General features: G+C 42.1%; 1 protein-coding gene across 1 annotated transcript in view; it reads left to right on the top strand.

Annotated features, from left to right (window-relative positions):
* The window catches only part of LOC310780019 (stonustoxin subunit beta-like), a 61,236-nt gene that overhangs the window by 11,271 nt on the left and 22,642 nt on the right, over positions 1 to 27,323 (top strand). The window contains exon 3 of the mRNA XM_083640554.1: positions 16,823 to 16,869. Within this exon, the coding sequence (XP_083496680.1) occupies positions 16,823 to 16,869 (47 nt within the window). The remainder of the gene's footprint in view (positions 1 to 16,822; positions 16,870 to 27,323) is intronic.

Here is a 27,323-nt window from a genome sequence, read left to right as displayed (position 1 = left end):
TCGATACAATATCGTCAGGCAAAATATCGCGATACTGTGGTGTATCGATTTTTTCCCCCACCCCTACAATACACCATAGGAAGCTTGATACATACGATAAAGAGGTACTTACACAAACCACAGGTTAAAACTTTAGATACTATACTGACATAAACGTGTTTAAAAAATGGGCGTTCAGTAATATATTCAACAAAAACACAAAAGACACCTACATGTGTTTTCAAAGCAATATCAATATTTGTTGTTTTGTAAGAGACAGCTAGAGGGTACTTTGGCGGAACGTGGAGACCACGTCACCTTGTGGCCGGCAGCTGCATCACCTTCTGGGTACACGGCCGACAGAAATTTGATTGTCTGGTGACGTCGCGGTCTACACAATGTTTTCTGGGGAGTCACACATGCACGACACAGGACTCTCAGCCACCTTGGGGGGAGGAAACACCAAGGATCACGTCAAACAGAATGCAGGTTTTGATCTTCATGGACGGGGGCTTCATGACGCCAGTGAGGAGAAAAACACTATTGTGAGTTCAAACAAACTCATCTGCCAGGAGGACAGAAGCTGCGGCAAGAGAGGAAGATTGTTGTTCATTTAAATAAGTAACAATGCGCTCTGGTAAACATAATTTAAATTCCAGGAGCACCGGCAGCTGCACAAAATCATGCACTTTACTGGCCTGGCACCACCTATCAAACCCCCCCCCCCCCCCCCCCCTTTTCGTGACCGAACTCCACATTATGTCTGGAATTGGCCTTAATCTCACAATTTCAGAACTTTTGATGATAGGCTTCTGGCACCAACTCATACGCTTAACATGTGGTTTTAACCAGCTCATAGTCCAGAGTCTGTTCTAAAGATAAGGAGGGACACACCTCCTGTTCCTTGCCTATACGTTTACATTGAAGCAGTATAGAGCAAACGTCCTTTCTCCATCTTTTTGATTACAAGTGATTTTTCTTCAAGTGGTTTGCTGTTTACCTTTTGGATGGAAATTTATATTCTATAACAACTGACGTCACGATACAGGATGGAAATGTCTATTCCAACGCTTTTGCTCCACTTGCAGAGCTAGCCGTGACACCTGCTAGTGCTAATATGGTAGCGGCTAGTGCTACAGTCGTAGCGGCTAGTGCTACCAGCTTGCTGTCTTCCCCGAAACAGCCTGCCCCGTCTCTGGTCCACTCCAAGGCGAAGAGGAAGCGGCGTATCCACCCAGAGTCACCTCCAATAGCACAGACAAAACGCTCTCGACTTACGTCCCCGCCATCTCCCCCAAACACCAACTCCGTGTGCTTCCCCGTGAGCCCGCAGCCCGTGACCCACCTGTCCGTCACACCCCTGGACTCTGCTGTGGCTAGCGGTGACGTCACTAGCAGTGCATCTCCGCTCCCAGCTGAAACCAATGACATGAATCAGTTGCAACCGCTTCTCCATCCTAAACTCAGCGTTTTCAGAGGGGCTGTATGAACAGCCAGCCAGAAATCCTGATCCTTGGAGACTCGATCATTAGATCTGTTGAACTTCCATGTGCCATCACTTACTGCCTTCCTGGTGGTAAAATTGATGATATTACTGAACTCACCCCAGTCCTATGTGATCTCCATCCCTCAGTTCACACACTTATTATCCACGTCGGTACAAATGACACCAGAAATAAACAATCAGTTATTTTCCGCACAAAGCTTGAATCTCTTGCCATTACAATCCAAAGTCTTGGCAAAACCTGTGTCTTTTCCGGCCCCATTCCTACACTCTCACTAAATTCTGAACGTTTTAGCCGTCTCTTTGGTCTCCATGAATGGGTTAAAACGTTCTGCACTGCGACTGGGTGTGGCTTTATCAGTCACTTTGATCACTTCTGGTCCAGACCAGAACTTTTTAAACCAGATGGCCTGCACCCAAATATTAAGGGTGTAAAAACACTCACAAAAAATCTCATTGCTTTCAACTCTGACTGACACATATCTCAGCATGACCCCACTATAGAAACTGCTCCCACCTACTGTTATGAGGATCCCTCCCAGGGTCCTGCTGACTTCTCCTCAAGTGAAAACTCCTGTAACAATGAAACAATAAATGGTGGAGAGGGTTTCTCCACCATTCCAGTTATGATAAATAACAGGCCACCCTGCAAACAATCTTGTGCTAAACCCACTTGTTTTTCTACATTAGAAAATCTTGTGCAAATTCGAAAAAGTAAGCCTGATCTCACCTCCTCCTCAGACGTTTTTAAGTTTGCATTATTGAACATTAGATCACTTTCTAGCAAATGTTTTTATATCAATGATCTCATCTCAGATTTTGGTCTACAGTTTTTATTTCTTACTGAATGCTGGCTCTCGTCCACAGCCTCAGCGACGCTTATAGAGGCGTGCCCCCCTGGCTATAGCTTTTTATTCTCTGCTAGGGAGGAAAAGAGAGGTGGTGGAATAGCGGCCATTTTCTCAAACGATTTTACCTGCACCAAATGCTCTTTTGGCGATTTCTTAACTTTTGAATATTTGTCCATGGTTATTAAAGCTCAACAGCACATCCTGGCATTAACCATTTATAGACCCCCAAAGCACATTCCAAATTTTTTACCAGAGCTTTCTGAATTACTAGCAATGGCTCTTCTCAAATACGACAGAGTGATTCTACTTGGTGATTTTAACCTACATGTCAATGACTGCTCAGATTCTCGAGCAATGGAATTTATGGACCTTGTTTCTAGCCTAGATTTTACCCAACATGTTAAAAATGCTACTCACAATTGTGGAAATACACTGGACCTAATTTTTACAAAGGGCATTGGTGCTGATGTGTCATCTGTTGTAGAGGTCCCAGTTTCAGATCACTCCTGTGTCTTTTTCAATGTTTCCTCCTTTCTTCCAATGAAGTGTTCAGAGTCTGACACATATACTTACCGTCGTATTGACAGCATTGCTAAGACCACAATGACTGAGTGTTTACCTGGCATGCTTGATTCCTGTATTGTATTTCCCACCGACCTTGATAAGCTCATTGATAATGTAAATAGTGCTCTACAGAACTCACTTGACTCTGTCGCCCCTCTTATAACCAGGAAACAAACCCGGATAAAATCAACGCCATGGTTTTCCGATGACATCCGTGCACTCAAACAGAGGTGTAGGAAACTCGAGCGCAGGTGGCGTATAACGAAACAGGCGAGCTCTCGCTCTGCCTGGTCCGAAAGTTTTAAGAAATATAAACATGCACTTTCAGCTGCTAGGACATCACATTTCTCCCAATTGATCACTGTAAATAAAAACAATCCACGTTTTCTATTTGACACTGTTGCCAAACTTACACAGAATACCCCTGTCAACAGCTCCTCTTTCAAGGCTGACGATTTCCTCATTTTCTTTACAAATAAGATTGGTTCAATTAGAAGTAAAATTTCCAGCTTACACTCAAACTCTTTTTTCACTTCAGACACCGTGTCCGGAACCACCTGCACTCTTTCCCAGTTTGAAATAGTTTCCCCTGAGGCCTTTACCAGCTTGGTAAATGCTTCAAAACCCACAACTTGTATGTTAGACCCTATTCCATCTACGCTTTTTAAGGAACTTTTTCCTGTTTTAAAGGGTCCTATTCTTAATATTATGAATAGGTCACTTTCTTCGGGCTCTGTCCCACTAGCTTTCAAAACTGCCATTGTTAAACCGTTACTTAAAAAACCCAACAGCGACCCACAAATTTTGGACAACTACAGACCTATTTCCAACCTTCCTTTTATGTCAAAACTACTCGAAAGAGCTGTTGCTGAACAGCTCACAGCCTACCTATCCAATAACAACCTTTTCGAGAAATTTCAATCTGGTTTTCGATCTCGTCATTCTACCGAAACGGCCCTGACCAGAGTAGTAAATGATCTACTAATCACTGTTGACTCCAACATGACATCCCTGCTGTTGCTTCTTGACTTAAGCGCAGCATTTGACACTGTTGACCATAGCATACTTTTAGACCGCCTCGAGAAGCACATTGGTATTAAGGGGACAGTGCTCTCATGGTTTCACTCGTATCTATCAAATAGAACTCAACGTGTCAGGTACAACAACTCTCTGTCTGACTTTTCTCATGTTTTGTCTGGTGTACCCCAGGGATCGGTCCTTGGCCCTATTCTCTTTTTCATCTATATGCTTCCCCTTGGTGCGATTATTCAAAAATATGGTGTAAATTTCCACTGCTACGCCGACGATAGTCAGCTATATGTACCAGTAAAACCGAATGATCTCTCCCACCTTCTAAATTTAGAGGCATGCGTGTCCGATATAAAAAACTGGATGTGTTCAAACTTTCTGCTGTTAAATGATGCTAAAACAGAGCTATTAGTCATTAGACCCACTAAGCACAAGGACCTAAATGTAGTTGTCAATATAAATGGATGTATTGTCCGCGAAAGCTCCACTGTGAAAAACCTTGGAGTGATTTTTGATTCTCACTTATCATTTCAGCCTCATATTGCAGCTATTACTAAAACATCTTTTTTTCATCTTCGTAATATATCAAAAATCCGTTCCTTTCTAAGTCTCTCAGATGCTGAAACCCTGATACACGCCTTTGTTTCATCGAGATTGGATTATTGTAATGTCCTATTTTCTGGCTTGCCACTTTACAGCACTAAAAGGCTGCAACTTATACAGAATGCAGCTGCCAGAATTCTAACCAAAACGCGGAAGTTTGATCATATAACTCCGGTCCTAATCCGTCTCCATTGGCTCCCCATTCAGACCAGATCAGATTTTAAGGTACTTTTGTTAGCCTATAAAGCTGTTCACGGGCTTGCACCCCCATACCTAGCTGAGCTAATCATCCCATATGCCCCCACGCGCCCCCTCCGCTCACAGGATGGTAACTATCTTACTGTCCCGAAAATTAATACAAAATCGGCAGGAGGTAGAGCTTTTTCCTATCGTGCTCCATATCTCTGGAACCAGCTCCCCCGATCAATTAGGGAGGCTGGCTCCATAAATATCTTCAAAGCCAAACTCAAGACTTATATGTTCTCACAAGTTTATGATATTGTTTGATAATGTATTGTATTTTACTATTTACTTCTCTTGATGTGACTTTTATTATCATGTATAGGTCACTGTACTATCATGTTTTCTTCCATTGTTGTTGTTTTCCTCAACTGTAAAGTGTTTCGAGACCATCTTGGATGGTGATTTTACACTTTAAATAAATTGAATTGAAATTGAATTATTCTATAACATATGAGAAGAACTGGGTATACATCATGTACAACATGTACATCATGAGTTTCCCATCCTCACAGACAATATAAACAAAACAAACATGATGATCAAATAAATGCTTCAAAAATATTGGTTTCTCATCAATATATTTGAGTTTAACCATATTATCTGCTGTAGGATTTCATCACGACTTTCAGAGGATGAAACTGAAAACACAGCCAGGACTGAATTGCCTCCTTCAAAAACATGGATACATTTTCAATCAGATTGTTCATACAATATATAGGCTATGAGCTGGTTGAGTTTGTAGAAAAGGATATAGGGCCCCTAAACCCCTGGCCTTAAAATAGCGTTTAACGCCAGGTGCAGCGCTATTAGTGGGCGTGGTCAGGCGCAGTCCATATTTTCCCCTCGGCGCTAAACCCATCTGTTAACCACTTAACCACGCCTTTTAAGAGTAGAATTATTCACAACGTGCTCATTGGAGAACTGCAGTAAACGAATCACAATCTTCCCTTTCAAGCTCCAATTTCACGGAGCGATCCAGTCCGGTCAGAAAAGCCCGATCAAAGGCTCTGAGCTTTGTAAATACGCTACACTATAGCAAGATCAAAGTGAAAAGAATGTTCTAAATGCATCGGCTAGAAAAATATAGCCTATCCCTGGATGTCATGATGAGATTAGATTGGTGAAGGTTTGGGCAGAATGATATCGTTTTCTCTCGCGACCTTTTCTTCTCCCCCACTGCACAGGTAGGATGATGCAACAGCCTCTGAATGACAGGGGCTCAAAACTACGGTATAACAACTTTTTTTCATCGGTCATTGTGCCTGCCTAGTGCCTACATATACAGTTTGGCCTTTCACGCAAAATAGTGATGGTTCTGTCTGTCATTCTGTGGTGTAGCCTACATTTCAGATCTGATGCTTGCAGTGCGCTATAGGGGCAGAAATTGACACGCGAGAGAGAGGGAGAGAGGGGGGAGAGAGAGTGAGATAGCGGCAAAGAGAGTGATTGAATAATGCCATGGGTGCATCCCCGGGGCCGGCGCACTGAATCTGCATCTCTCCTGCATCTCCGCTGCGTAATTACGCACGCCATACTTTAGTCCATCATTTTCCCCTTGGCGCACATAAAGAGATGCTTCCGTCACTGTCTGCTTGATGGCGAGAGAGACTTCAGCTGTATGCTACTCGTGAGTCATGACAAAACCAGACATCGAATTTTCAACAGTTAACTTTTGCAGTATAGGCCTAGATTACTGGCTATATCCCCGGCGCACTGAATAATGCCTGGTTTTGAAAAGCGCTAAGCGCTAAATTAACGCCAGAGGGAAAGATAGCGTTAGGCCGGTATTTAAAGCCGAAACGCCCATTCTGGCCTATTCTGGCACTGCGCCACGCCTCTTCGGCGTAAAGCGCATTTCGGGGCCTAAAAACATGATGCTATCTTCCCGAGTCAGGCACAAACAGTGGGCGAGAGAATGGGTAAATTTATGAAGTCGATCCTGAAATCTAATTTTCTCGAAAGGCCGGAGGTAGCGCATGGTCCGGAAGTGACGTCACGTACATTGGCCTCAATTGAAAAATGAGCCGACTTCTCTCTCGGTCTGTGTCTTAAATAAACATTTTCCGAATGAGTTCATGGTCTGAATAAACAATTTCAAGTCTTTTTCATGCTCTCATGGCTCCGTTTTGTAAATTATGGTCCCATTTCGAGTAAAAGAGGCGATAAAAAAGACCAGCCACAGCAAACCAGATGATCCCAACCACAGCACAACCAGTTGCCAAGGCAGGCTAGCTAGCTAGCAACGTAACCATAGATTAAAAGTAAACTACCAGAAACAGCATTACCTTTATGATCTTTTAATGATGTTAGTAGACACGTAACAGTATAGATCCCCGTTATGAGGTCAGTTGATCAAAATAACACCTGTATCGAAATCGGATTTTAGCGGACGGGCAACGACCATACAAGCCGGGGCTTCAGAGCTGATCACCTGGACACATTTTACGGCAAAATTATCTGATAAACTGGTCTCTGCAGCTCTGTAGTGATCAGCTAATGTCTTCATAGCATTGTGATTATGATTTAATGCATTATGGAAGATAAATGCTGGTTTAACATAATGAAAATAATTCCCTACCAAACATGTAAAGTGACGCTTCTGGGCAGTAGACCATTTGGGCATAACGTTATGTAATGTGACATGAGATCACCACATTTCAATAAATATAACATTTTTGCACATTTGAATGCTGCTGGTCATTTGTTTAATGCTGTATATTTTGGACATTTAAAGCTGATACACAATTGTGTTGAGGTAATTCCGCAAAGCTCAGTTAAAAATATAACATGTAACACTTGACACAATCAAATGTAACTTTTTCACAGCAATACTGTACAGTCCAGCCCACCATGGTATGGGAAAGGAACCATTGTTTGAATTATATCGAAATATATTTGCATGGTGTAGCAGTCTGTTAAGATACTGTAAAGCTAGATACTCTGTGACACAAAAAGGCAGACAGCTAGAAGCAGGGATCTTGTCACACTGATTCCAGATAAACTCGTCTGTCTAGCCAGCTAGACAATATTACTGTACCATAATACCACAAGCTAAAGGCAGCATATGCCAATCGAAGGCTGGGTAGCATTAGCTAACGTCATCCAGGCTATACAGTAACATTAGACTATTATAAAGTTATGAAACGCTGATTCAGACGTTACAATAATATGACACAATATGAGCCAGTTACCCTATAGAGAGTAATTTCAGACCACCAGATATCACCATATTTCATTTCAATAAATATAAAGCATTCATTGATTGAAACAGACTGCTGGTCGGTTAAGTTTCTCCGTCGTCATGTCCTCTGGTCCTATTTTTGGTTCGTAGTTTGTGTTCACTCGACATCAACAATCTTTATACATGATAATATACAACAAGGCTATCTTTGTTGACAATGTTTATTGACGAAAGCATTAAAACAAGCAAATATAACAATATTCTCCGGTCACTGGCAGATACTAGCTACAACTTGTTCAAAGCAAATCTCTCATGTCAGCATTTGGCTTGTGTGTTATTGCAATATCCTATGTTGAAACAACTGATCATCAGTGACATGTGGTTTAGGGTTAATCTCAGGAGAACAGAATATTATAGCTTTGATCTTCACAAATCATTTGATCCTCTGTTGTGTGTCCCATCACTGGTACTGGATGGCGGCCACCCCTTGAAGAAACGAATGACACTGTTAATCACTGTATAACGTTAATGTTTGCTTACCCAACACTACGTGCGATTGGTAAATACTGTAAATGCAGAGGTGGATAAACTATCCAGAGGAGTTGAACCCCCTTGTTCCCCCTCATTGATTGATAGTTGATCTAACGTTAGCTAGATACTGTATATAACGCTATAGCTGGTAGATGAGTATGCTCTGGCTCATCTCAAAGAGGTAGGTAAACAGAACTGCGTTTGTTTTCCGTCTACGTCCGAATCTGTGCAGCATGCAAAACTGTTTAACGTGGTATAACGTTAACTTCTGCTACTCTAGTCTAAGCTTAGTCCTCCTGTAATGACAAATGGACATGTAGCTAGCGTTAATGTCATGCTATGCAATTACGTTAGAAAATAAGATTACCTCGATTTTGTGGAAGATAGGAAGATGCAAGCGGCAGGCTGGTGACGCGAGGTCTGGAGGAAATAATACGCTCTGGCTTTTTCTTCGGGCTACTGTATGCACTGTGAGAGCAATGGAGCAAGGCTAGCAATAGCAAACTAACGTTAGCAACATTCGTTAGCCAAGCTTAAGCTAGCGGGAAAACAACTTGAACAGGATGGCTGTCGTGGCTAGGAGGACATTTTTCAGAGAGCAATTCCGCCCCTCCTCCGAGTCCCGTCCACACTCCTCCCCACTCGCCCCTTCCTGTTTTCCCGGCTCCAGATTTGAACAGATTTCCCACAATGCCCCAGGAAAATCCATTCATCCAATCAAACGAAATCAAACAATATCGGGAAGTGAGCTTCATTTTGCTGTGTCAAAGTCAATGAGATAGTATTATCCATATATTGTACTATCAATGGGCGCAAAGCATGTTTTTTCGCATTTAATGCTAGTTTAGCGCCTAAGGCCAGGGGGGAGATAGGGCCCATATGGCCCTATCATTGCAATCGGCGTAGAAACTGCGTTTAAGGCCTAGCGCTAGGCCGCCTAGCGCAGTTAGTGGGTGTGGACCAGCGCACTCGATATCTTGGTATCGGCGCTACACGCAGCCTCAACCATTATAACCACGCCTTTTAAGCGTAAAATTATGCATAGTCCGCTCATTGGAAAATTGCAGTAAAGAGTCACACGCTTGCCTTTTAACTCATTCATGGCCAAATACGTCTTTAACGTCTTATCAGGAATGTGCCTCCCCGCCAAAGACGTGTTTGACGTGTTTTTGTTTTTATTAGTGCAGCGCGTAGTTCAAAGACTTCCCCAGCCTGTGACATGGTATCAGGTCCCTGGCCTCAAAGTCAAGCCGACAACACGTGAACAAACAACTACGCAGCTGTTGTTTTGAAATGGGGGAGGAGGAAGAACAGAAAACGGAGAAACGCTGCCTGTTGCAGAGAGGAGAAACGCCATTGAAACGCCCCTCGGCGTGCTGCGCTGGTCGCCTTGCTGCAGGGCAGCGAACCTGGATGAGTTGTTCGCGGTAGTCAAACCCGTGACCAACATGATCGATCCGGTTCCAGCGCCTGGTCGCAAACCCAAGCCGGACCCGGTTCCTGTGTCCCAGGCGGAACGAGAGGAGGAGGAGGAGAACCAGGAAACCACAGCAAAAGACAGGAGCCATTTTTCACAGCGCATTTGCGCCGTGCATCAAAGACCCGCCGGGATTACATTGAAAGTGACTATAGGCTCTTTCAAACACAGATCACGCAAAATTGTAGTTCGGTTAGCCCGTAAAGCTTGGCAGCCTCGCCACACATTTTGTTACGATGCAGAGGCAGAGGAGGCTAGACGCTGATCTCATACCAGTTTGGTGTTCTCCTCCTATGCTAATTTGCGGGGAGATCAATAGTGTTCCCTGGGAAGGAGGTGCGATCCAGCAGCAGCTGTGGACAGAACTCTCTCTCTCTCTGTGTGTGTGTGTGTGTGTGTGTGTGTGTGTGTGTGTGTGTGTGTGTGTGTGTGTGTGGGTGTGTGTGTGTGTGTGTGTGTGTGTGTGTGTGTTGTTACTCTACTGCTGTGTCTGCTAAATGACGAAATGTAATGTAAAGAGACACACATGGGCCCCGCGCAGACACACACATTCACACTGAGTAAACTGTATTGTTGAATGTAAAAAAAGCACTTTATGTATATATATATATATATATATATATATATATATATATATATATATATATATATATATATATATTTTTTTTTTGTCATTTGTGTCATAACGAATAATATTTACATGTCTGATGTCAATACAGTTCAAAATAAAAGAATTGAGAGAGAGTTCTGCCTGAGATTGTGTCCTTTACAAAAATGCCCTTTTCTCAGATTTCTCTTCTCAGAGAGACCTTTTTGGTGAAAACAGGGTGTATATAAATGGCTATAAGTAGAGTACAGAACATGCTAAAAGCTCACTTTTTTTTCTTCTGGTGAACCCAGAGACGTACATCTTCATTTTGAGGTATTGCAAATCACTTTGGTGCTAATAGATAATTTACTGTGGGTCTTGAATGATGACCAACAATTATGAAAATCTTTGGCCTGAGCTAAATATTGGCAGTCCTAAACTGGCCATGAATGAGTTAAGCTCCAATTCTAGGACAAATCCGGTAAAACCAGACAAAGCCAAGCCTCTGCCCCCCCCCCCCCCTCCCTTCATCCAGTCTGTCTGTCTCCATATATAGGCTATTATTCCATATTATTATGCTTCTCAAACCAATCTAACTGCAGTTTAAATACTGCAAGCATGTAAATACCCTACACTATAGCAAGATCAAAGTGAAAAGAAATGTTCTAAATGCATCAGCTAGAAAAATATAGCCTATTAGATTGGTGAAAGTTTGTCCAGAAAGATATAATTTTCTCTCGCCTGCTGCAGGTAGGATTATGCACATAAATATACCCTACATTATGTAAAGTCATTGCATAAATGTGTTTTTATTGTAAAACTAAATGTGAAGTAGGGCCAAGTTATTGGAGCGGACATCACAGTATAGCACATGACAGTAGAAGCGCGTTCCGCTGTCACTTATTTAAATCACGTTAAATCGACAAGGGATATATATAGGCTCAGGAGGACATATATGTTTCACATAGGGTGGTGTTTTCATTTCAATGTTTTATTTGGTCCAATATTGAAATGTTCTACAATTGCAGGTTGTGTTACCATTACACATTATTTAGATCTACTTTTTATATCTATTTCGGCTCATTTGGTTGCTATTTAGTAGCTAAATGGAGCAGCACAATGCATGCTGGGACATGCCAGGCAGTGAACTTACAACTTCTTTTTCCTATGGGAAGTGTGTTGTGTCTGTCTAAGCGAGGGAGTCAGAGAGAGAGAGAGAAGGGTGACAGAGAAGAGGCAGAAGAGCGCTCATCGCAACTGGCGCACTGAATAGGCCTGGTTTCAGAGAGAGACAGAGAAGGGTGACAGGGGAGAGGCAGAAGAGCGCTCCTCGCAACTGGCGCACTGAATAGGCCTGGTTTTCAAAAGCGCAAAGCGCTAAATTTACGCCAGTTGGGAAGATATCATTAGGCCGGCATTTAAGGCCGACACGCCCATTCTCGCCCATTCAGGGAGTGCGCCACGCCCATTCTGCCTAAAGCGCATTTGCCAGCGTAAAGCCATGTTGATATCTTCCCGAGGCAGGCGCAAGGCACGTTTTTTTGCGTTTAAGGCCCGTTTTAGCGCCGAAGGCCTGTGGGAGAATAGGGGCCATAGTCTTTTCTGAAACAATGTATGAGTGCTCTCCAGTAAGTCAGGTTTCAGCCCACCACATTCATAATTATTATAAAGAACTCCACTTTTGATTTTCTCTGGTTTATTATTCCAGAGAAACTAAAAAAATCTTCAACTGATAGAAATCGAAGAAGGACTGTGATGAATTGGAAGAGACATAAAAAGGTAAATAAATTTAGGTACAAGATTAACCAGGGAGGTTTTTCTATAGATTGTTAATGTTTTTCCCTTATCATTCTTTTTCCATAATTTAAATCGGAATAATGTGAGAAGGTCTCCAAAGGTTCAAGTAGAGTTTGCAAACAAGAAGGTTTTGAAGGAAGGAAACTATTATCATCCACATACTGAAATTCTTGCTTGCATATTCTCAACTTCAAGCCCCTCTATCTCCATGTTGGACCTCACTTTAATAGCTAATATTTCCATAGAGATAATAAATAAATAAATAAATAAATAATGTGAAAAATGACATCCTTGTTTAACTCCTCTTAATAAGGGTGCAAACTTAGAAATATGACAATTATTAATAATCCTACAACTAGTGTCATTATATCATACTCTAACCCAGTTAATTAGAGATTTACCAACATTAAAGAACCCCAAGCTTTTGGAAATAAAATCTGGACAAATTTGATCAGAGGCCTTCTCTAAATCAGCAATACATATTAACCCAATTTTATTTTTCAATTCATAATTTTCAAACAACTGTCTAATGTTATTACCAATATTACGTCCCTGCAAAAAATCTGAATGGTTTTGATGAATAATGCTTGTCAGGACACATTTATATTCTATTCATTTAGCATTTTTGCATCATATTGGAGTGTTATTGGTCTCCAATTCTTAGTTTCACTGGGTCCTTGAATTGGCCACTGGGTTCCTGCTTAAGTAAGGGGGAGATAAGGCCCTCTTTCTAAGAATCAGATAGGTACCTATTATAAGAGAAATTTAAACAACAAAGTAAAGGTTCTTCAACCAAATCAAAAAAAAATTGATCAACCTTAACTCATTCACCGCCAATGACGTCTTTGACGTGTTATCAGAAATAGCCCTCCCCGCCAATGACGTGTTTGACGTGTTTTTGTTTTTATTACTGCAGGGCGTATTTCAAACACTTACCCAGCCTCTGACATAGTATCATGTCCCTAGCATCTAAGACAACACGTGAACAAACACATACCGCAGCTGTTGTTTTGAAATTGAGCAAGAGGAAAAGCAGAAAACGGGTAACGCTTCCTTGTGCAGACAGGAGAAACGCCATTGAAACGCGCCTCGGCGCGCTGCACGAGCTGGAGTCGCCTTCCTCTGTGCCAGCCGGGAGAAAACGGGAGAAAGTAATCAAGAGATGTGTTTGATCATCGGAGGAATGAGGAAATGATCGATCAGTTTGCGAGGGCGGTGAGGACGTGTTGAATAGCCGAGGGGAAAACGGGAACGATTTCAGGGAGGATATGACAGGGAGACATGGACGAGGACGGGTGGACCAGAACATAAACAAAATAAACACACAACAGCAAGGCACAAGGCAGAAGCGGCAGTCACAGCAGCCCGCTGTCCTTTCTCAAGAGCTATTCAGTTGGTTCATGAAATCGCTGGGCTGCGTGCCCTCCAGTGTTGCTCCTGGCCAATCCCAGCGCCACAGGGCGTGGTTATTGCTTATCCTATGTGGGGTTAGAAATCTAAAAGGGGGATCGTGTGTGTGTGTGTGTGTGTGTGTGTGTGTGTGTCTGTCTGTCTGTCTGTCTGTCTGTCTGTCTGTCTGTCTGTCGGTGTGTCTGTCTGTCTGTCTGTCTGTCTGTCTGTCTGTCTGTCTGCACACTCACTCACACCGAGTAAACTGTATTGTTGAATGTAAAAAAAAAGCACTTCATGTGTATATATATATATATATATATATTTTTTTTTTTTTGTCATTTGTGTCCTAACGAATAATATTTACATGTCTGATGTCAATACAGTTCAAAATAAAAGAATTGAGAGTGAGTTCTGCCTGAGATTGTGCCCTTTTACAAAAATTGCCTTTTCTCCTGTTTATTTTTTCAGGAAGACCTTTTGGGTAGAAAACAGGGTGTATATAAATGGCTATAAGTAGAGTACAGAACATGCTAAAAGCTCACTTTTTTTTCCTGGTGAACCCAGAGACGTACATCTTCATTTTGAGGTATTGCAAATCACTCTGGTGCTAATAGATAATTTACTGTGGGTCTTGAAAGATGACCAACAATTATGAAAATCTTTGGCCTGTGCTAAATATTGGCAGTCCTAAACTGGCGGTGAATGAGTTAATGGGTATTCCATCTATTGCAGGTGTTTTCCCTGGTTTAAAGGACATTAAGTTCCTCCTCTGTAATCAAACCTTTCTCATGACTCTTTCTGCATAATAGTTAATTTTGCTTCATGATTTTATAGGAAAAACAGTTTTAAGACTTGTGCGGAGGTGATGTATGAAAGGGAAATATCTTAACAAAATATGTTTTTCTCTCCTTTAAAATTTCAGTCTGAGTAAACGTTATTCTCCATTATTTGAGATTAATTTGGAAATATACTTTCACAGTGATTTCTATGTTGGAGACTCAAAAAAAGTGTTGCACATTTTTGCCCTTTCTCCATCCATTCCACCCTTTTGTAATTGTAACTTTTTAGCAAGCGATGTTCCACCAAATCATAGAGTTCATTTTGTTTATCTGTCAATTCGTTTTGCTGATCTATAGATGCATCAGCTGAATTATCAATATTTAGAGTTAGCTGCTCAACTTCCACAGTTTGTTCTTTCAATTGCATTTGTTTTTGTTTTTGTCCCCCCCCCCCCCCCACCCCCAAGAGGAATATGCAATTGCATGACCTCTGAAACTGCATTTGAATGCTTCCCAAACTGATGAGTTAATTGCTGTACCAATTATGTAGTAAAAAAAAAAAAAAAAAAAAAAAAAAAAACATTAATAAACTTTTCTTCAACAAATTCCTCATCTTGGAGAAGACTGATTAAACGTAATATCCTGGTCCACGTACACTTTCCTGTATTGACCAAAATTAACCCAATACCTTTATGGTTCGATCGTAATTTATCTGCTGAAAACTTTGGCGTTGAGCATAAAAACCTGTTCATATGCAAGTCGTTCATAATGGTTAACAGTAGGCTAGATTAGGCCTGTTTCTCCTTCCTGTTGATATCAAGTATTTCATAATGGTTAACAGTAGGCTAGATTAGGCCTGTTTCTTCTTCCTGTTGATATCAAGTCTTTCATAATGGTTAACAGTAGGCTAGATTAGGCCTGCTTCTCCTTCCTGTTGATATCAAGTCTTTCATAATGGTTAACAGTAGGCTAGATTAGGCCTGTTTCTCCTTCCTGTTGATACCAAGTCTTTCATAATGGTTAACAGTAGGCTAGATTAGGCCTGCTTCTCCTTCCTGTTGATACCAAGTCTTTCATAATGGTTAACAGTAGGCTAGATTAGGCCTGTTTCTCCTTCCTGTTGATATCAAGTCTTTCATAATGGTTAACAGTAGGCTAGATTAGACCTGTTTCTCCTTCCTGTTGATATCAAGTCTTTCATAATGGTTAACAGTAGGCTAGATTAGGCCTGCTTCTCCTTCCTGTTGATACCAAGTCTTTCATAATGGTTAACAGTAGGCTATAGGCTAGATTAGGCCTGTTTCTCCTTCCTGTTGATATCAAGTCTTTCATAATGGTTAACAGTAGGCTAGATTAGGCCATGCTTCTCCTTCCTGTTGATACCAAGTCTTTCATAATGGTTAACAGTAGGCTAGATTAGGCCTGCTTCTCCTTCCTGTTGATACCAAGTCTTTCATAATGGTTAACAGTAGGCTAGATTAGGCCTGTTTCTCCTTCCTGTTGATATCAAGTCTTTCATAATGGTTAACAGTAGGCTAGATTAGACCTGTTTCTCCTTCCTGTTGATATCAAGTCTTTCATAATGGTTAACAGTAGGCTAGATTAGGCCTGCTTCTCCTTCCTGTTGATACCAAGTCTTTCATAATGGTTAACAGTAGGCTAGATTAGGCCTGTTTCTCCTTCCTGTTGATATAAATTATTTCATAATGGTTAACAGTAGCCTAGATTAGGCCTGTTTCTTCTTCCTGTTGATACCAAGTCTTTCATAATGGTTAACAGTAGGCTAGATTAGGCCTGCTTCTCCTTCCTGTTGATACCAAGTCTTTCAAAATGGTTAACAGTAGGCTAGATTAGGCCTGTTTCTCATTTGCATCAGAAATGTGGGCTTTTCCTTTCGGCATCTCTGGCTAGTTGTTTTGTTTAAAAAGCAAAGAAAACAGGCAAGATGGCTGTGTGTCACAAACTGCGGTAACAACCCTGATTGAGATTCGCATATTCCGAATGCGCTGTATACATGTCCAAAGAATGCGCCTAAACCCGAATTATATCGGCATATGCCATGCTACGTCTTAATCAAAAAGTCTAAATTTGGAAAAAGGCCTAATTCGGAAAATCCAACCGGAATATGGTGTTTACATGACTCTTATCAAATTCAGAATATTGTCATTTTCTGAATAATAGTGGAATATTAGTGTGCATGTGAACGTAGTCACTGGGAAGTTCAGGAATGAGGATTATTGTTTGTTTATCAAATTGATTATATTGATCTGACTTTATGCAAATGTTTAACCCCCTTCCCACAGTGTGGACCATGGTGGAGTGCAGATGTTGAAACCAGGTCTGAGGAAGTGTAAGTGTGTGTTTCATTTGATTCATGAAAACATTAAATTCCTATTTAAATACAAATGTCATGTATGTGACATATATCTATTCAAATCCTACTCTGGGAAAAAAAGATGGCTGACAAAATGTTGAAAAAATCTTCATGAAACTGAAGAAATGAACAATTAATATTTTAATAAATTAACAAACAATAAGCAATAACAAAATGGACCACAGGTCTTCACAATACAGACCATAATACTCAATTATCAGGCGTATAACTTTTTGGGCATCCCAAATTATTGAAGCCCTCTTACGAACAACCTGTGACTATGTCCTAGGCTGCCAAATATGAAAGCAAATAGTTTGCACCTGTAACCAGCTCTGCCATGGTGTTTAGGAGTGGTTAGTATTTAATGACCTTGGTCATAAAGTCTTCCTCTATACTAGTCAAAGGTGCAGACTACCTCTAGAACAAACACTTCTCTGGACCAGGGGCGGTTCTAGGCCGTTTTTGGGTGGGCTTTAGCCCACCCAAAAATAGTCTCAGCCCCCCCAAAAAAAATAGAGGCAAAAAAAACTTTTTTTTTTTTTTTTTTTAATCCCTCTCCAAATCCATGGTGGTCATTAGTAGCAGTTTCTGACTACACTCAATGCGCTGTGTGCATGTTTCCCCCCCCCCATCTATGTTCTTAGGGTGGGCTGAGACAAAAATTTAGGGGGGTTCAGCCCACCCGAAAAGTTTCTAGAACCGCGGCTGCGCAGGCGCTCCCTCCTCCATCTATCTGCCTAATCCCACATCACTTCACACAGGTCACACACACAGTACAGCAGGGTCCTCCACAGTCCACACAATCGTTCTCCCCACTCATGATCAATGAACCTGAGGTGAGCATTGAGCAGTCAGAGTCGTTAGTAGTTACTTAATTAGCGCATATTAATATGCAAATTAGCACGTAACGTTGTCGTAGGCTAAACAAAAGAACTTGTCGCTGTGCCTGCCAGACAAACAGGTGGACTGGAGGAAGGTAGGTAGGCTACCATGGCACCAGCCAGCCATGTCATGCTAGCTCGCAGTAAGCGGGTGTAAATGGATGTGATGTTTTTTTGAGAAACATATGGGCATAAGTGACAAACATTTTCAAACGGGTCCCTTGTTATCTGAATGAAATTAAGCCCTTCAGAATCGCAAGTGGCTGCTTTACACAGCCTGTCTGATGTGATGATGACGATAGCTTAACATGCGTGCATGGCATCACTTATGTCTTGCTGTGATGTTAGTTCAGTATCTCAATAAAAGTTCTTACAGGCTTGTTATTTCCCTCTAAGGGAGTGCAAGGCAGATATTTAAACAGCCTTGTTTGTGTACAGTACCAGTGGCATGGGAGTAATAAAAAGGGATTAAGGACCAGGACCCCTGGTGGTCAGTAAGATGGGCTGGTTGAGCCAATGTTAAAATGATCTTTATTTATTATTTATTTTTGCTTTAAAACTATTTTTTAATTTTCTGCTTAAAGTTCATGAAAAAAGTGGCATTCTTGTTTTTTCACACAATAATTTCATAATACCATTTGTAATGCCACCGTTGTAGTGCTGTTGTTCAAAATTAAAGTACATTTTCTCAGATTTATTGGTGTCTTTCTAGTCACACAATTTAATAGTCAGTGTTTCCCATACACTGATCTATTTGTGGTGGTACACCCTACATAGATTTTGACCCCCACAAATACTGCCACATATTAATTTCAACTAGTTGACTGCAAACTCCTGCTTTAGTGCTTACAGTATATTATTATCTTGTCGGAATATTATTCCAGCCAATAAGTTAGGAAGTTCCCTTTTGATTTAATTTTACTTTTGTTTTGCCTACAAAGCAAAATGTTACTTTACTTGAAACTCCCCTGAAGTGATTTTGGTATTATCTATGCAAGCATAATTCTACCATATAGTAAACCTGTATGCAGAATAGTATATATAGGGAAACAATTATTTTTTCATTGCTGTAAAACCACAGAACGGTAAAGAAGATATTGATGTGTGTAGTTCTTCATAGATCTAGTCTCTTCATTCTGATCTCAAAGTGCGCCAGTTTGATCCATTTTTACTTGAAACTGTACAAAATTTTCTTCCGGGGGGGGCATGCCCCCGGACCCCCCTAGGGGTTCAGTGGTCCATGTCAAAATTAAAGTACATTTTCTCAGATTTATTGGTGTCTTTCTAGTCACACAATTTAATAGTCAGTGTTTCCCATACACTGATCTATTTGTGGTGGTACACCCTACATAGATTTTGACCCCCACAAATACTGCCAGATATTAATTTCAACTAGTTGACTGCAAACTCCTGCTTCAGTGCTTACAGTATATTATTATCTTGTCGGAATATTATTCCAGCCAATAAGTTAGGAAGTTCCCTTTTGATTTAATTTTACTTTTGTTTTGCCTACAAAGCAAAATGTTACTTTACTTGAAACTCCCCTGAAGTGATTTTGGTATTATCTATGCAAGCATAATTCTACCATATAGTAAACCTGTATGCAGAATATATATAGTATATATAGGGAAACAATTATTTTTTCATTGCTGTAAAACCACAGAACGGTAAAGAAGATATTGATGTGTGTAGTTCTTTATAGATCTAGTCTCTTCATTTTGATCTCAAAGTGCGCCAGTTTGATCCATTTTTACTTGAAACTGTAAAAAAATTTCTTCCGGGGGGGCATGCCCCCGGACCCCCCTAGGGGTTCAGTGGTCCATGACCTTTGGGTGGGCTAAGCCCACCCAAAGCTCTGATGCTAAAACCGCCCCTGCTCTGGACTGTTTATTAACAAATACAACATCTGGAGTCTTGGCAAACACATGTGGAAAAAGGACCTGGGCTACTATTACAGAGGTGGAACATGGAGGGTTTGACAGGATGCTTATACCTTCTCACTGAGGGTGGGACATTATTTGATGTCCTGTGCTATGAGGTCCACTATTCTGTGGTAATGTGCTGTGTCCATTCCTTTGTGAGCATAACAGCCATTCAAGATGTGTGACATTGTTTCACTGACCGCTCTGTGGTGTGATGCAGACAATGGGGGACCTGAGTGGTAGGATAGCAGATAGAAAGGTTGAGTTTGGTGGGAAGGACCTGTAGTCTGGCTTTTACTGTGAATGTGATGATGTCCTCATTGAGTGCAGTGTTCTGAGACAGAATGATCAGCAGAGAGAAGACATGCACGTTTTCCCTGCAGTTTTAATCCAGTCCAGTCTAGTGTTGTTGTTGTTGTTGTTTTTGATATTGGTATTAATCCATAAGAGTTGGCCTGCCACCTATCCACCTCATTTTTGAATGCCCCACTGTAAGAAATAATTGTGGGTACAAGGGTACTTATTGTTGCAGCTTGCCATTTCCTTTGTTATACTCGGCTGCAGACCCGAATTATAAACCGGAAACTGGATATAGTCATATTATAGTCATGTTATAAACAACTAACCAACGCTGGGGGTCCGTATGGAAACAGTGTTACTCTAAATGGTTAAAAGTTAAATCAATTCGGTCATTCAGTGGTGTTTTACTGCCATGTAAAGTAACTATTACGCTAGCCGCTAGTTAGCCACAGTAGCCGACTACCCACAATGCATTACGTTATCCCAGCACCCGAACGACACGGCTGTAGAGCAGAATGGCTCTGCTGTAAAATCCTCATAGATGTTTTTTTTGTCAAGTTAAAACCATAGACTGTAAAACAGTGTATTACACCGGAAGCGGAAGAAGCACCCATCAGGCATCATGGCAGCTAGAAATAAGGTGGATAGGTGTTAACAGGTCCACCGTATATGTAAAATGGTAAATGGCCTGCATTTATATAGCGGTTTTATCCAAAGCGCTTTACAGTCAGTAGGTACATTCACCCATTCATACACCGATGGCGGCAGGTTACCATGCAGGGTGCTGGCACACCATCAGGAGCAATTTGCGGTTCAGTGTCTTGCCCAAGGACACTTCGACATGCAGACTGGAGGAGCCGGGAATCAAACCACCGACCTCTTTTATCCAAAGCGATTAGTGGACGACCCGCTCTACCTCCTGAGCTGTATATGTGGCTGTTGCCTTGATCACAGTTCCAGAGTCACACCGCGTCCACTCCAGGGACACTCCAGCTCGGACACAAAAATCATTCAGATCCGGCAAATCTGACCAGACCCCAAATCCAGCAGAGTGAGGGTCAAATTTCCAGCTGGGTGTCCTTCTGAATCCAATGAGGTGGGTCTCTGAGTCTCTGGCCAGTGGGACCTTGTGTCTCCTTAGGTCCAGGAACAGGGAAGATGGAGCCAGCTCCCTAACATCTCTGTCATCATTATTCAGCATTATTCAGAAGGTGGTAAATCTGCATGCTGGTAGAAATCCATGTCTCATTTGGTACCCCCAGCCCTCCCTCCCACTGGGGATGAAAAATAAGCCACTTTCAGACATGAACTCCGGGTCAGGTCAGGATTGCTTGCCCTGAGCCTGACTCGGGGGATACGTGAAGTGTACCCTTTCAGACATGAGGCATGTTGCTTTCATACATGTGGAGCACCTCCGGGTGTAAAGTAAAGAGGGGGCGGGGGTGGGGGGAATTTGGGCATGACCACACAATGGGGAGTTGGGAAAACTAACCACACAGCTGTAGGCTACTTCACTGTCTGAGCATAGCCTTAAGTGAATCGCATTGACATTCAACAAATTATCACAACATGCAGTCTGAAAACAAGCTGCTAAAAATACATAAGTAAGGGTTAATGCACGACGAGGTGTCCATTATCACTTTTTAAGGGACGACGTGGAGGCGTGAACCGTCCGAGGCGAAGCCGAGGATGGTTTGCCTCCGCGAAGTCCCTTAAAAAGTGATAATGGACACCTCGAAGTGCATTAACCCGCTTATACCATGGTCACTTGCCAAAGAAACAAAACAAGACCATTCATTTATATTTCCATGCATTTTGCAATCAAAATCTAGTTTTCATAACCTTGAATATGAGTTGAGAACCGGCGAGACAAAATAGTCCCCTCGAGATTAGGCTATCATGGGATAAAATGGCTGCTTAGTTTCTACACCTGGCACAATTCTAGAATCAAGCTAACTAATAATTTGGCCAATTGTAGCCTATGTAACAACATACAAAATAAAACGGCAATGTCTAAGAATGCAACGCCATGTAACTGGGTCGTTTAAACTCGCATTCCAGGGAATTGCGTTAACGTCTGCGGGTCTTATAAGACGTAAATGGCGCGAGGCAGGAGCAGAGTGAAAACTATCTGCTTTCAGTATGTTGGAGTCCAAAAAAAACTGCTTGTTTTGCCATCTGCGGGAAGGCTCAAACTGTCAATAGTGTTTGGCAACATGGAAACGACTCTATACATGAGTATTATTCTCCAGGGTTTACTGTGGGACAGAGAAAATGTGCGTATGAAGAGGCGAGAGGAGAGAGAGAGAAAGGAGGACAGCACAGCGCTGTTGACACACACAGTGCAAGCTTCCCTGCTCCTCTCTCTCTCTCTCTCTCTCTCTCTCTCTCTCTCTCTCTCTCTCTCTCTCTTTCCTCGGCTGTTCACGCCCATTTTCTCTGTCCGGAGAGTGGCTCATAATGGCTCAGAGCCGGCTTCTGTCAGGGGAGGGAAATCTCCGAAACGAAAATCAAAATTGTAAATAAGAGTTATTTTTGATAAACTGAGCACACAGGGGTGATTTAAATACTTACTTTGACCGAGTCAATTTTTTTCTCAACTTAGAAAATTGTCATATTAACCCTTAACGGGGGTATAGAGCTCAAACAGCTCTCTTGATACCACACTGTGAAACTATGGCGCATTGATATGAACGGTGAACAGACCATTTAGCTAGGTATCCATTATCACTGTACAATATCACTTTTTAATGGACACCTTGCAGCCAATCAGAATCGAGTATTCACCCAGACCATGGTATAATGGGCGATAACTGCCTAACGTTCACGACATATAATCGTTTACGCATAACGTTATAATTAATTAAACAACCCTACAACTCACACCCAGATGCATGAGTGGAGACAATAGACAATAGACCAGTGAATGGAGACAATAAGTCCAACCTAAATGTAAACCCAGACAAGATTACATTGTAGAACCAATGTTCTAGTAGAACTATAAGTGCGAGTGCAGCCAATCTTCCGCAGTTGTTGGTAAATTCACTTACCGGCCTTCTTTTGCAGCAGCTCCCAGTTTCTAAATTTGCCTGTTGCAGATTTAGATTCCAGTTTACCTAGTGTTTCAAGACCTTCAACTGTCTGTACGTAAACTCACCTATCTCCCGCCTAACAACAATGATTTGATTTGAGACAAGTTTGCAGTGTATAGAGTTAGTGTAGTAACAGAAACAGTGTTTGCCATGTATAGAGTTAGTGTAATACAGTGGAATCCGCTTATAGTGATCAACCGCTTATATTGATCAAAAAGCTCGTCCCGAATCATTCCTATACACATGCTGTTTAAATAATTCGCTTATAGCGATCAATACTCCGCTTACAGTGATCATGTTGGGCCTTGTCCCACTTGAGAACAATGAGAAAATATTTAAAACTGCAGTAATTTTCTAATTTGCGGCATCTCTGTCCAAGCGAGACTGCTGTGTTTGAATCATCTGGAGGCCTAACTTACTGTATGGATCAGTAATCAAGGTGTGTTTTTTTCTGCAGTTTAGGTTAGTTGAAAATCATCTGCGTGCGAGCCGTGCGTAATGGGCCTATCCAAGTGAGGATTTCCTCCACTGCGCCGGATAATAGCGGTCTGCGCTCAGGCGTACGCCTGGCGTAGAGGTTTTTTTGCGCTAAGACCAGCTGTTTGGTGGCAATTGAGTGCACCCAAGGCCTTTTTTTCTAACACATTGAGCTGGAACGCCTATTTTGGCACGGTCAACGCCCAAACCTCTCTTTGCGATCGGAAACAAACCGACAGTATCTTCACCAGAGCACTAAATGACACTTGCGCGAGACATATGATAGAGGCCCACGGACACGCCTAGGCCACGCCTACACCTGCGTCATCCCAGCGCAAAACTGGACGGTGGAGGCAGACGATAGCTTAAGACGCTGGGAAGATAGCAATAAGAGGTGCGCAAACGCAGCGCAAACGATAGCGCCGTACGAAGATAGGGCCCAAAATGTAGCTATTTTGAGGCGTGCTTTCTTCTTAGCCCAAATAAAGGAGCTTTATTATGATTTATTTATGATTTCTGATAATTTTGTGTGGGAAGATAGAGCAAGTCTAATCTAATACGTTCTAGTAGAGGGGCAACATTTGTTTTATACATTTTGTCAAATAAAGGTGTTCCTAAATATAGGAATCCTGCTGGAGACCATTTGAAAGGGAATGGAGAAGGGGTTTGGGGTTTTTCTTTTAAACTGCCCTAACGGCATTACTTCTGATTTGCTGAAGTTTATTCTATAGCCTGAGAAGACACTAAACCTCTGCATGGTCTCAGTAAGAATGGGAATGGATACCTCAGGCCTGGTCAGGAAGACTAGGACGTCATCAGCATAAAGAGTAATCTTATGCTGTCTGTCACCAATGGATAGGCCATGTATATCAGTGTTTGTCCTAACTGCCTCCGCCAGTGGCTCTATGGCTAGAGCAAACAGCAAAGGTGAGAGAGGACCGCCTTGACGTGTCCCTCTCCGAATATGGAAGTTAGGAGAGCGTAAACCATTGCTGAGCACAGCAGATAAAGGATCGGTGAAAAGGACTTTTCACCGATACCACATTGATATCATGTGTGTGAAACAAATAAGGCCACTCAACACGGTCGCACCTTCTCGGCGTCGAGGGAGAGAACCAGAACATCAATAGACTGCTGTTGAAATAACTGTAGGCCTATTGTGTTTAATAACCTGCGCATGTTGTTATGTGAATTACGACCTTTAATAAAACCTGTTTGGTCCTCATTGATGAGCAGAGGAATTAAACCTTTCAAATGTGTAGCCAATATTTGAGAGAGGAGTTTCAGATCCACATCTAGTAAAGAGATGGGCCTGTAGGAGGCGCAGTCCTCCGGCTGTTTACCCTTTTTTTAAATCAAGGAGACATTTTCCTCCCTAAGAGACATAGGGCTCTATCGTTGTACGGCGCTATCATTCGTGCTGCCTTTGCGGTGCGTTTGCGCGCCTTTTATTGCTATCTTCCCAGATATCTGCCTCCACCGTCCAGTTTTGCGCTGTGATGACACAGGTGTAGGCGTGGCCCAGGCGTGTTGGTGGGCTGTGGGGAAGATACCGTCAGTACCGCCGAACGCAAAGACAGGTTTGGGAGTTACCCGTTCCAAAATAGGCATTGCAGCGCAATGTGTTGGAAAAAAATCGCCTTCGGTGCTCTCAATTTTAACGCCAGGAAATAGCTGGTCTTAGCTCAAACGCAGACATACGCCTGAGCGCAGACAGTCTCCACATCTCCATGCAGTGCAGGAAATCCTTGCTTGGATCCATTTACGCACGGCATGGATGTCACTCTCTCCACTCGCGCCTGCACACACTCTTCTCTCCTCGGAATGCCACGAGGATTTTCAACTATCCTACACTCCAGAACAAAACACACCTTGATATAACAATGATAATTCGTTTGTCATGGTTTTGTGCGAAAAAGTGATTTGTGTTTTGAATTGGATTACCAGGGGAGCGAGGGTCTGGTGGGGCGGGAATCTGTGTGTAGCACGGGGAGGGGTGCTTTGTGTTCGGCTAGTGTGCCGGTGTCCTGAAGGGGGTCTCCCCAGATAAGGTGGGCTGAGCTGGGCCGGGTAGGCAGGCCGGGGGGGTCGGTGCACATAGAGGCACTGCGTGGTCCCGCAGATCAAAATCACTTTCTGGCAGCAAATCCCTTTCTTTTTTTTCTTTTTTTTAAACTCTTTATTTTGAGTTAAACAAACCACATTTGAAAGGAAGAGAAGACAGGGACAAAAAAAAGAGACAAACAAAAACGAAACTGGCACGGGGGGTTACGTTTCTCTGTCCTCGGATCCTTCCTTTTAGTCCGTTATTGGATTCTGCTCGCGTCTTGCCCTGAAGGCAGCCCACTTTTCCCATCTGCGATCCAGAATCTTGGCCTTCGTTCTGATGCGAAACGTCATTTTTCCATGGAGTGAATCTCCTCTACTATAGCCAACCATTGATCTGCTCCTGGTGGGTCTTCTTTGAGCCAATTCCTCGTAATGGCCTTTTTCCCCGCAAGAGTGAGAATCTTAAAGAGATAGAAGTCCTCCTTATGTATGGCCTCTTCTGTGATTAACCCAATATAAACAACCTGTGGCTCCCTAGGGAACTCGTAACCCAATACTTCTTTTACAGTTTGACTAATTGTGACCCAGAAAGATTGTATTTTTGTGCATAACCAGAAAATATGAGAATGATTGGTGTTCATCGCCCCACACTGTCTCCAGCAGGGCTGCTGTTCACCTAATTGTTTGTTTTTGATTTGAGGTGTGATGAAAAAGCGGATCAGATTTTTCCAGCCAAATTCTCTCCATCCTCTGGAGCTTGTTGAAGTTTGTTGTGTTTAGCATATCGAAAGCCAATCATCCTCTGACAGATTAATTCCCAGTTCTAGTTCCCATTTCGATTTAACATACATTGTATTATTCCCATTACGGTTATGCAAACTTCTATATAATCTAGAAACAGTTTTAGCTGGGGTTTGACTATATGCTCCCAAGAATAATTCAATCACTTAATTTCCTTCATCTGAGATTTGTTTCTTAATTTCTGTATCGAAGAAGTGTCTCAACTGAAGATATCTGAGCAAGTCCCGGTTTTCTAGATCAAATTCGGTTTTACATTTCTCAAAAGACTTAAACTTGTGACCCTCCAATAGTGTGCACATGGCTGTCATACCCCTCTCCCTCCACCTTGCAAAGGTATTATCCAATTCTCCAGGTCTGAAGCTGGGGGACTGGGATGGCCAGATCAATAGTGTACTATCTTTTGCTAAGTTATATTTTTTAACCACTTCTTTCCAAATTGTTAATGAGTTTTCTAAAATGTTGTTATCTCCCTTTAAAATTGCATGAACCTTTCCCCCTAGTAATGTCTGAGGTTGAACTTGCTCCAGACCCATCTCAATATCTTTCCATCTAGCCCGGTATATCGGAGAGCACCAACAGACAACATATCTCAGTTGAGCAGCATAATAATATTCCCTAATATTTGGTAATGCCAGGCCTCCTCTCTCTTTTCCAATCTGGAGTGTCTTGAATTTCACCCTGGGCCTGGCACCTGCCCAAATAAATCGTGATATCTGTTTATCCCACGATACGAACTGAGGGTCTGGGATCTTAACCGGTAATGATAGAAAGAGGTATAACAGCCTCGGCAACACGTTCATTTTGATCACCTCTATTCTAGAGCTAAAATCCATAATCAGCGTAGACCATTTTAACCAATCCTTCTTTAACTTATTATTAATAATATTATAATTTGACTCGTAAATTTT

The sequence above is a fragment of the Poromitra crassiceps genome (genome assembly GCF_964638095.1).
Source record: "Poromitra crassiceps genome assembly, chromosome: 7".
Lineage (NCBI taxonomy): Eukaryota > Metazoa > Chordata > Actinopteri > Beryciformes > Melamphaidae > Poromitra > Poromitra crassiceps.
Note: the sequence above shows the minus strand (reverse complement) of the source record. Positions and strands in the feature narration are given on the sequence as shown.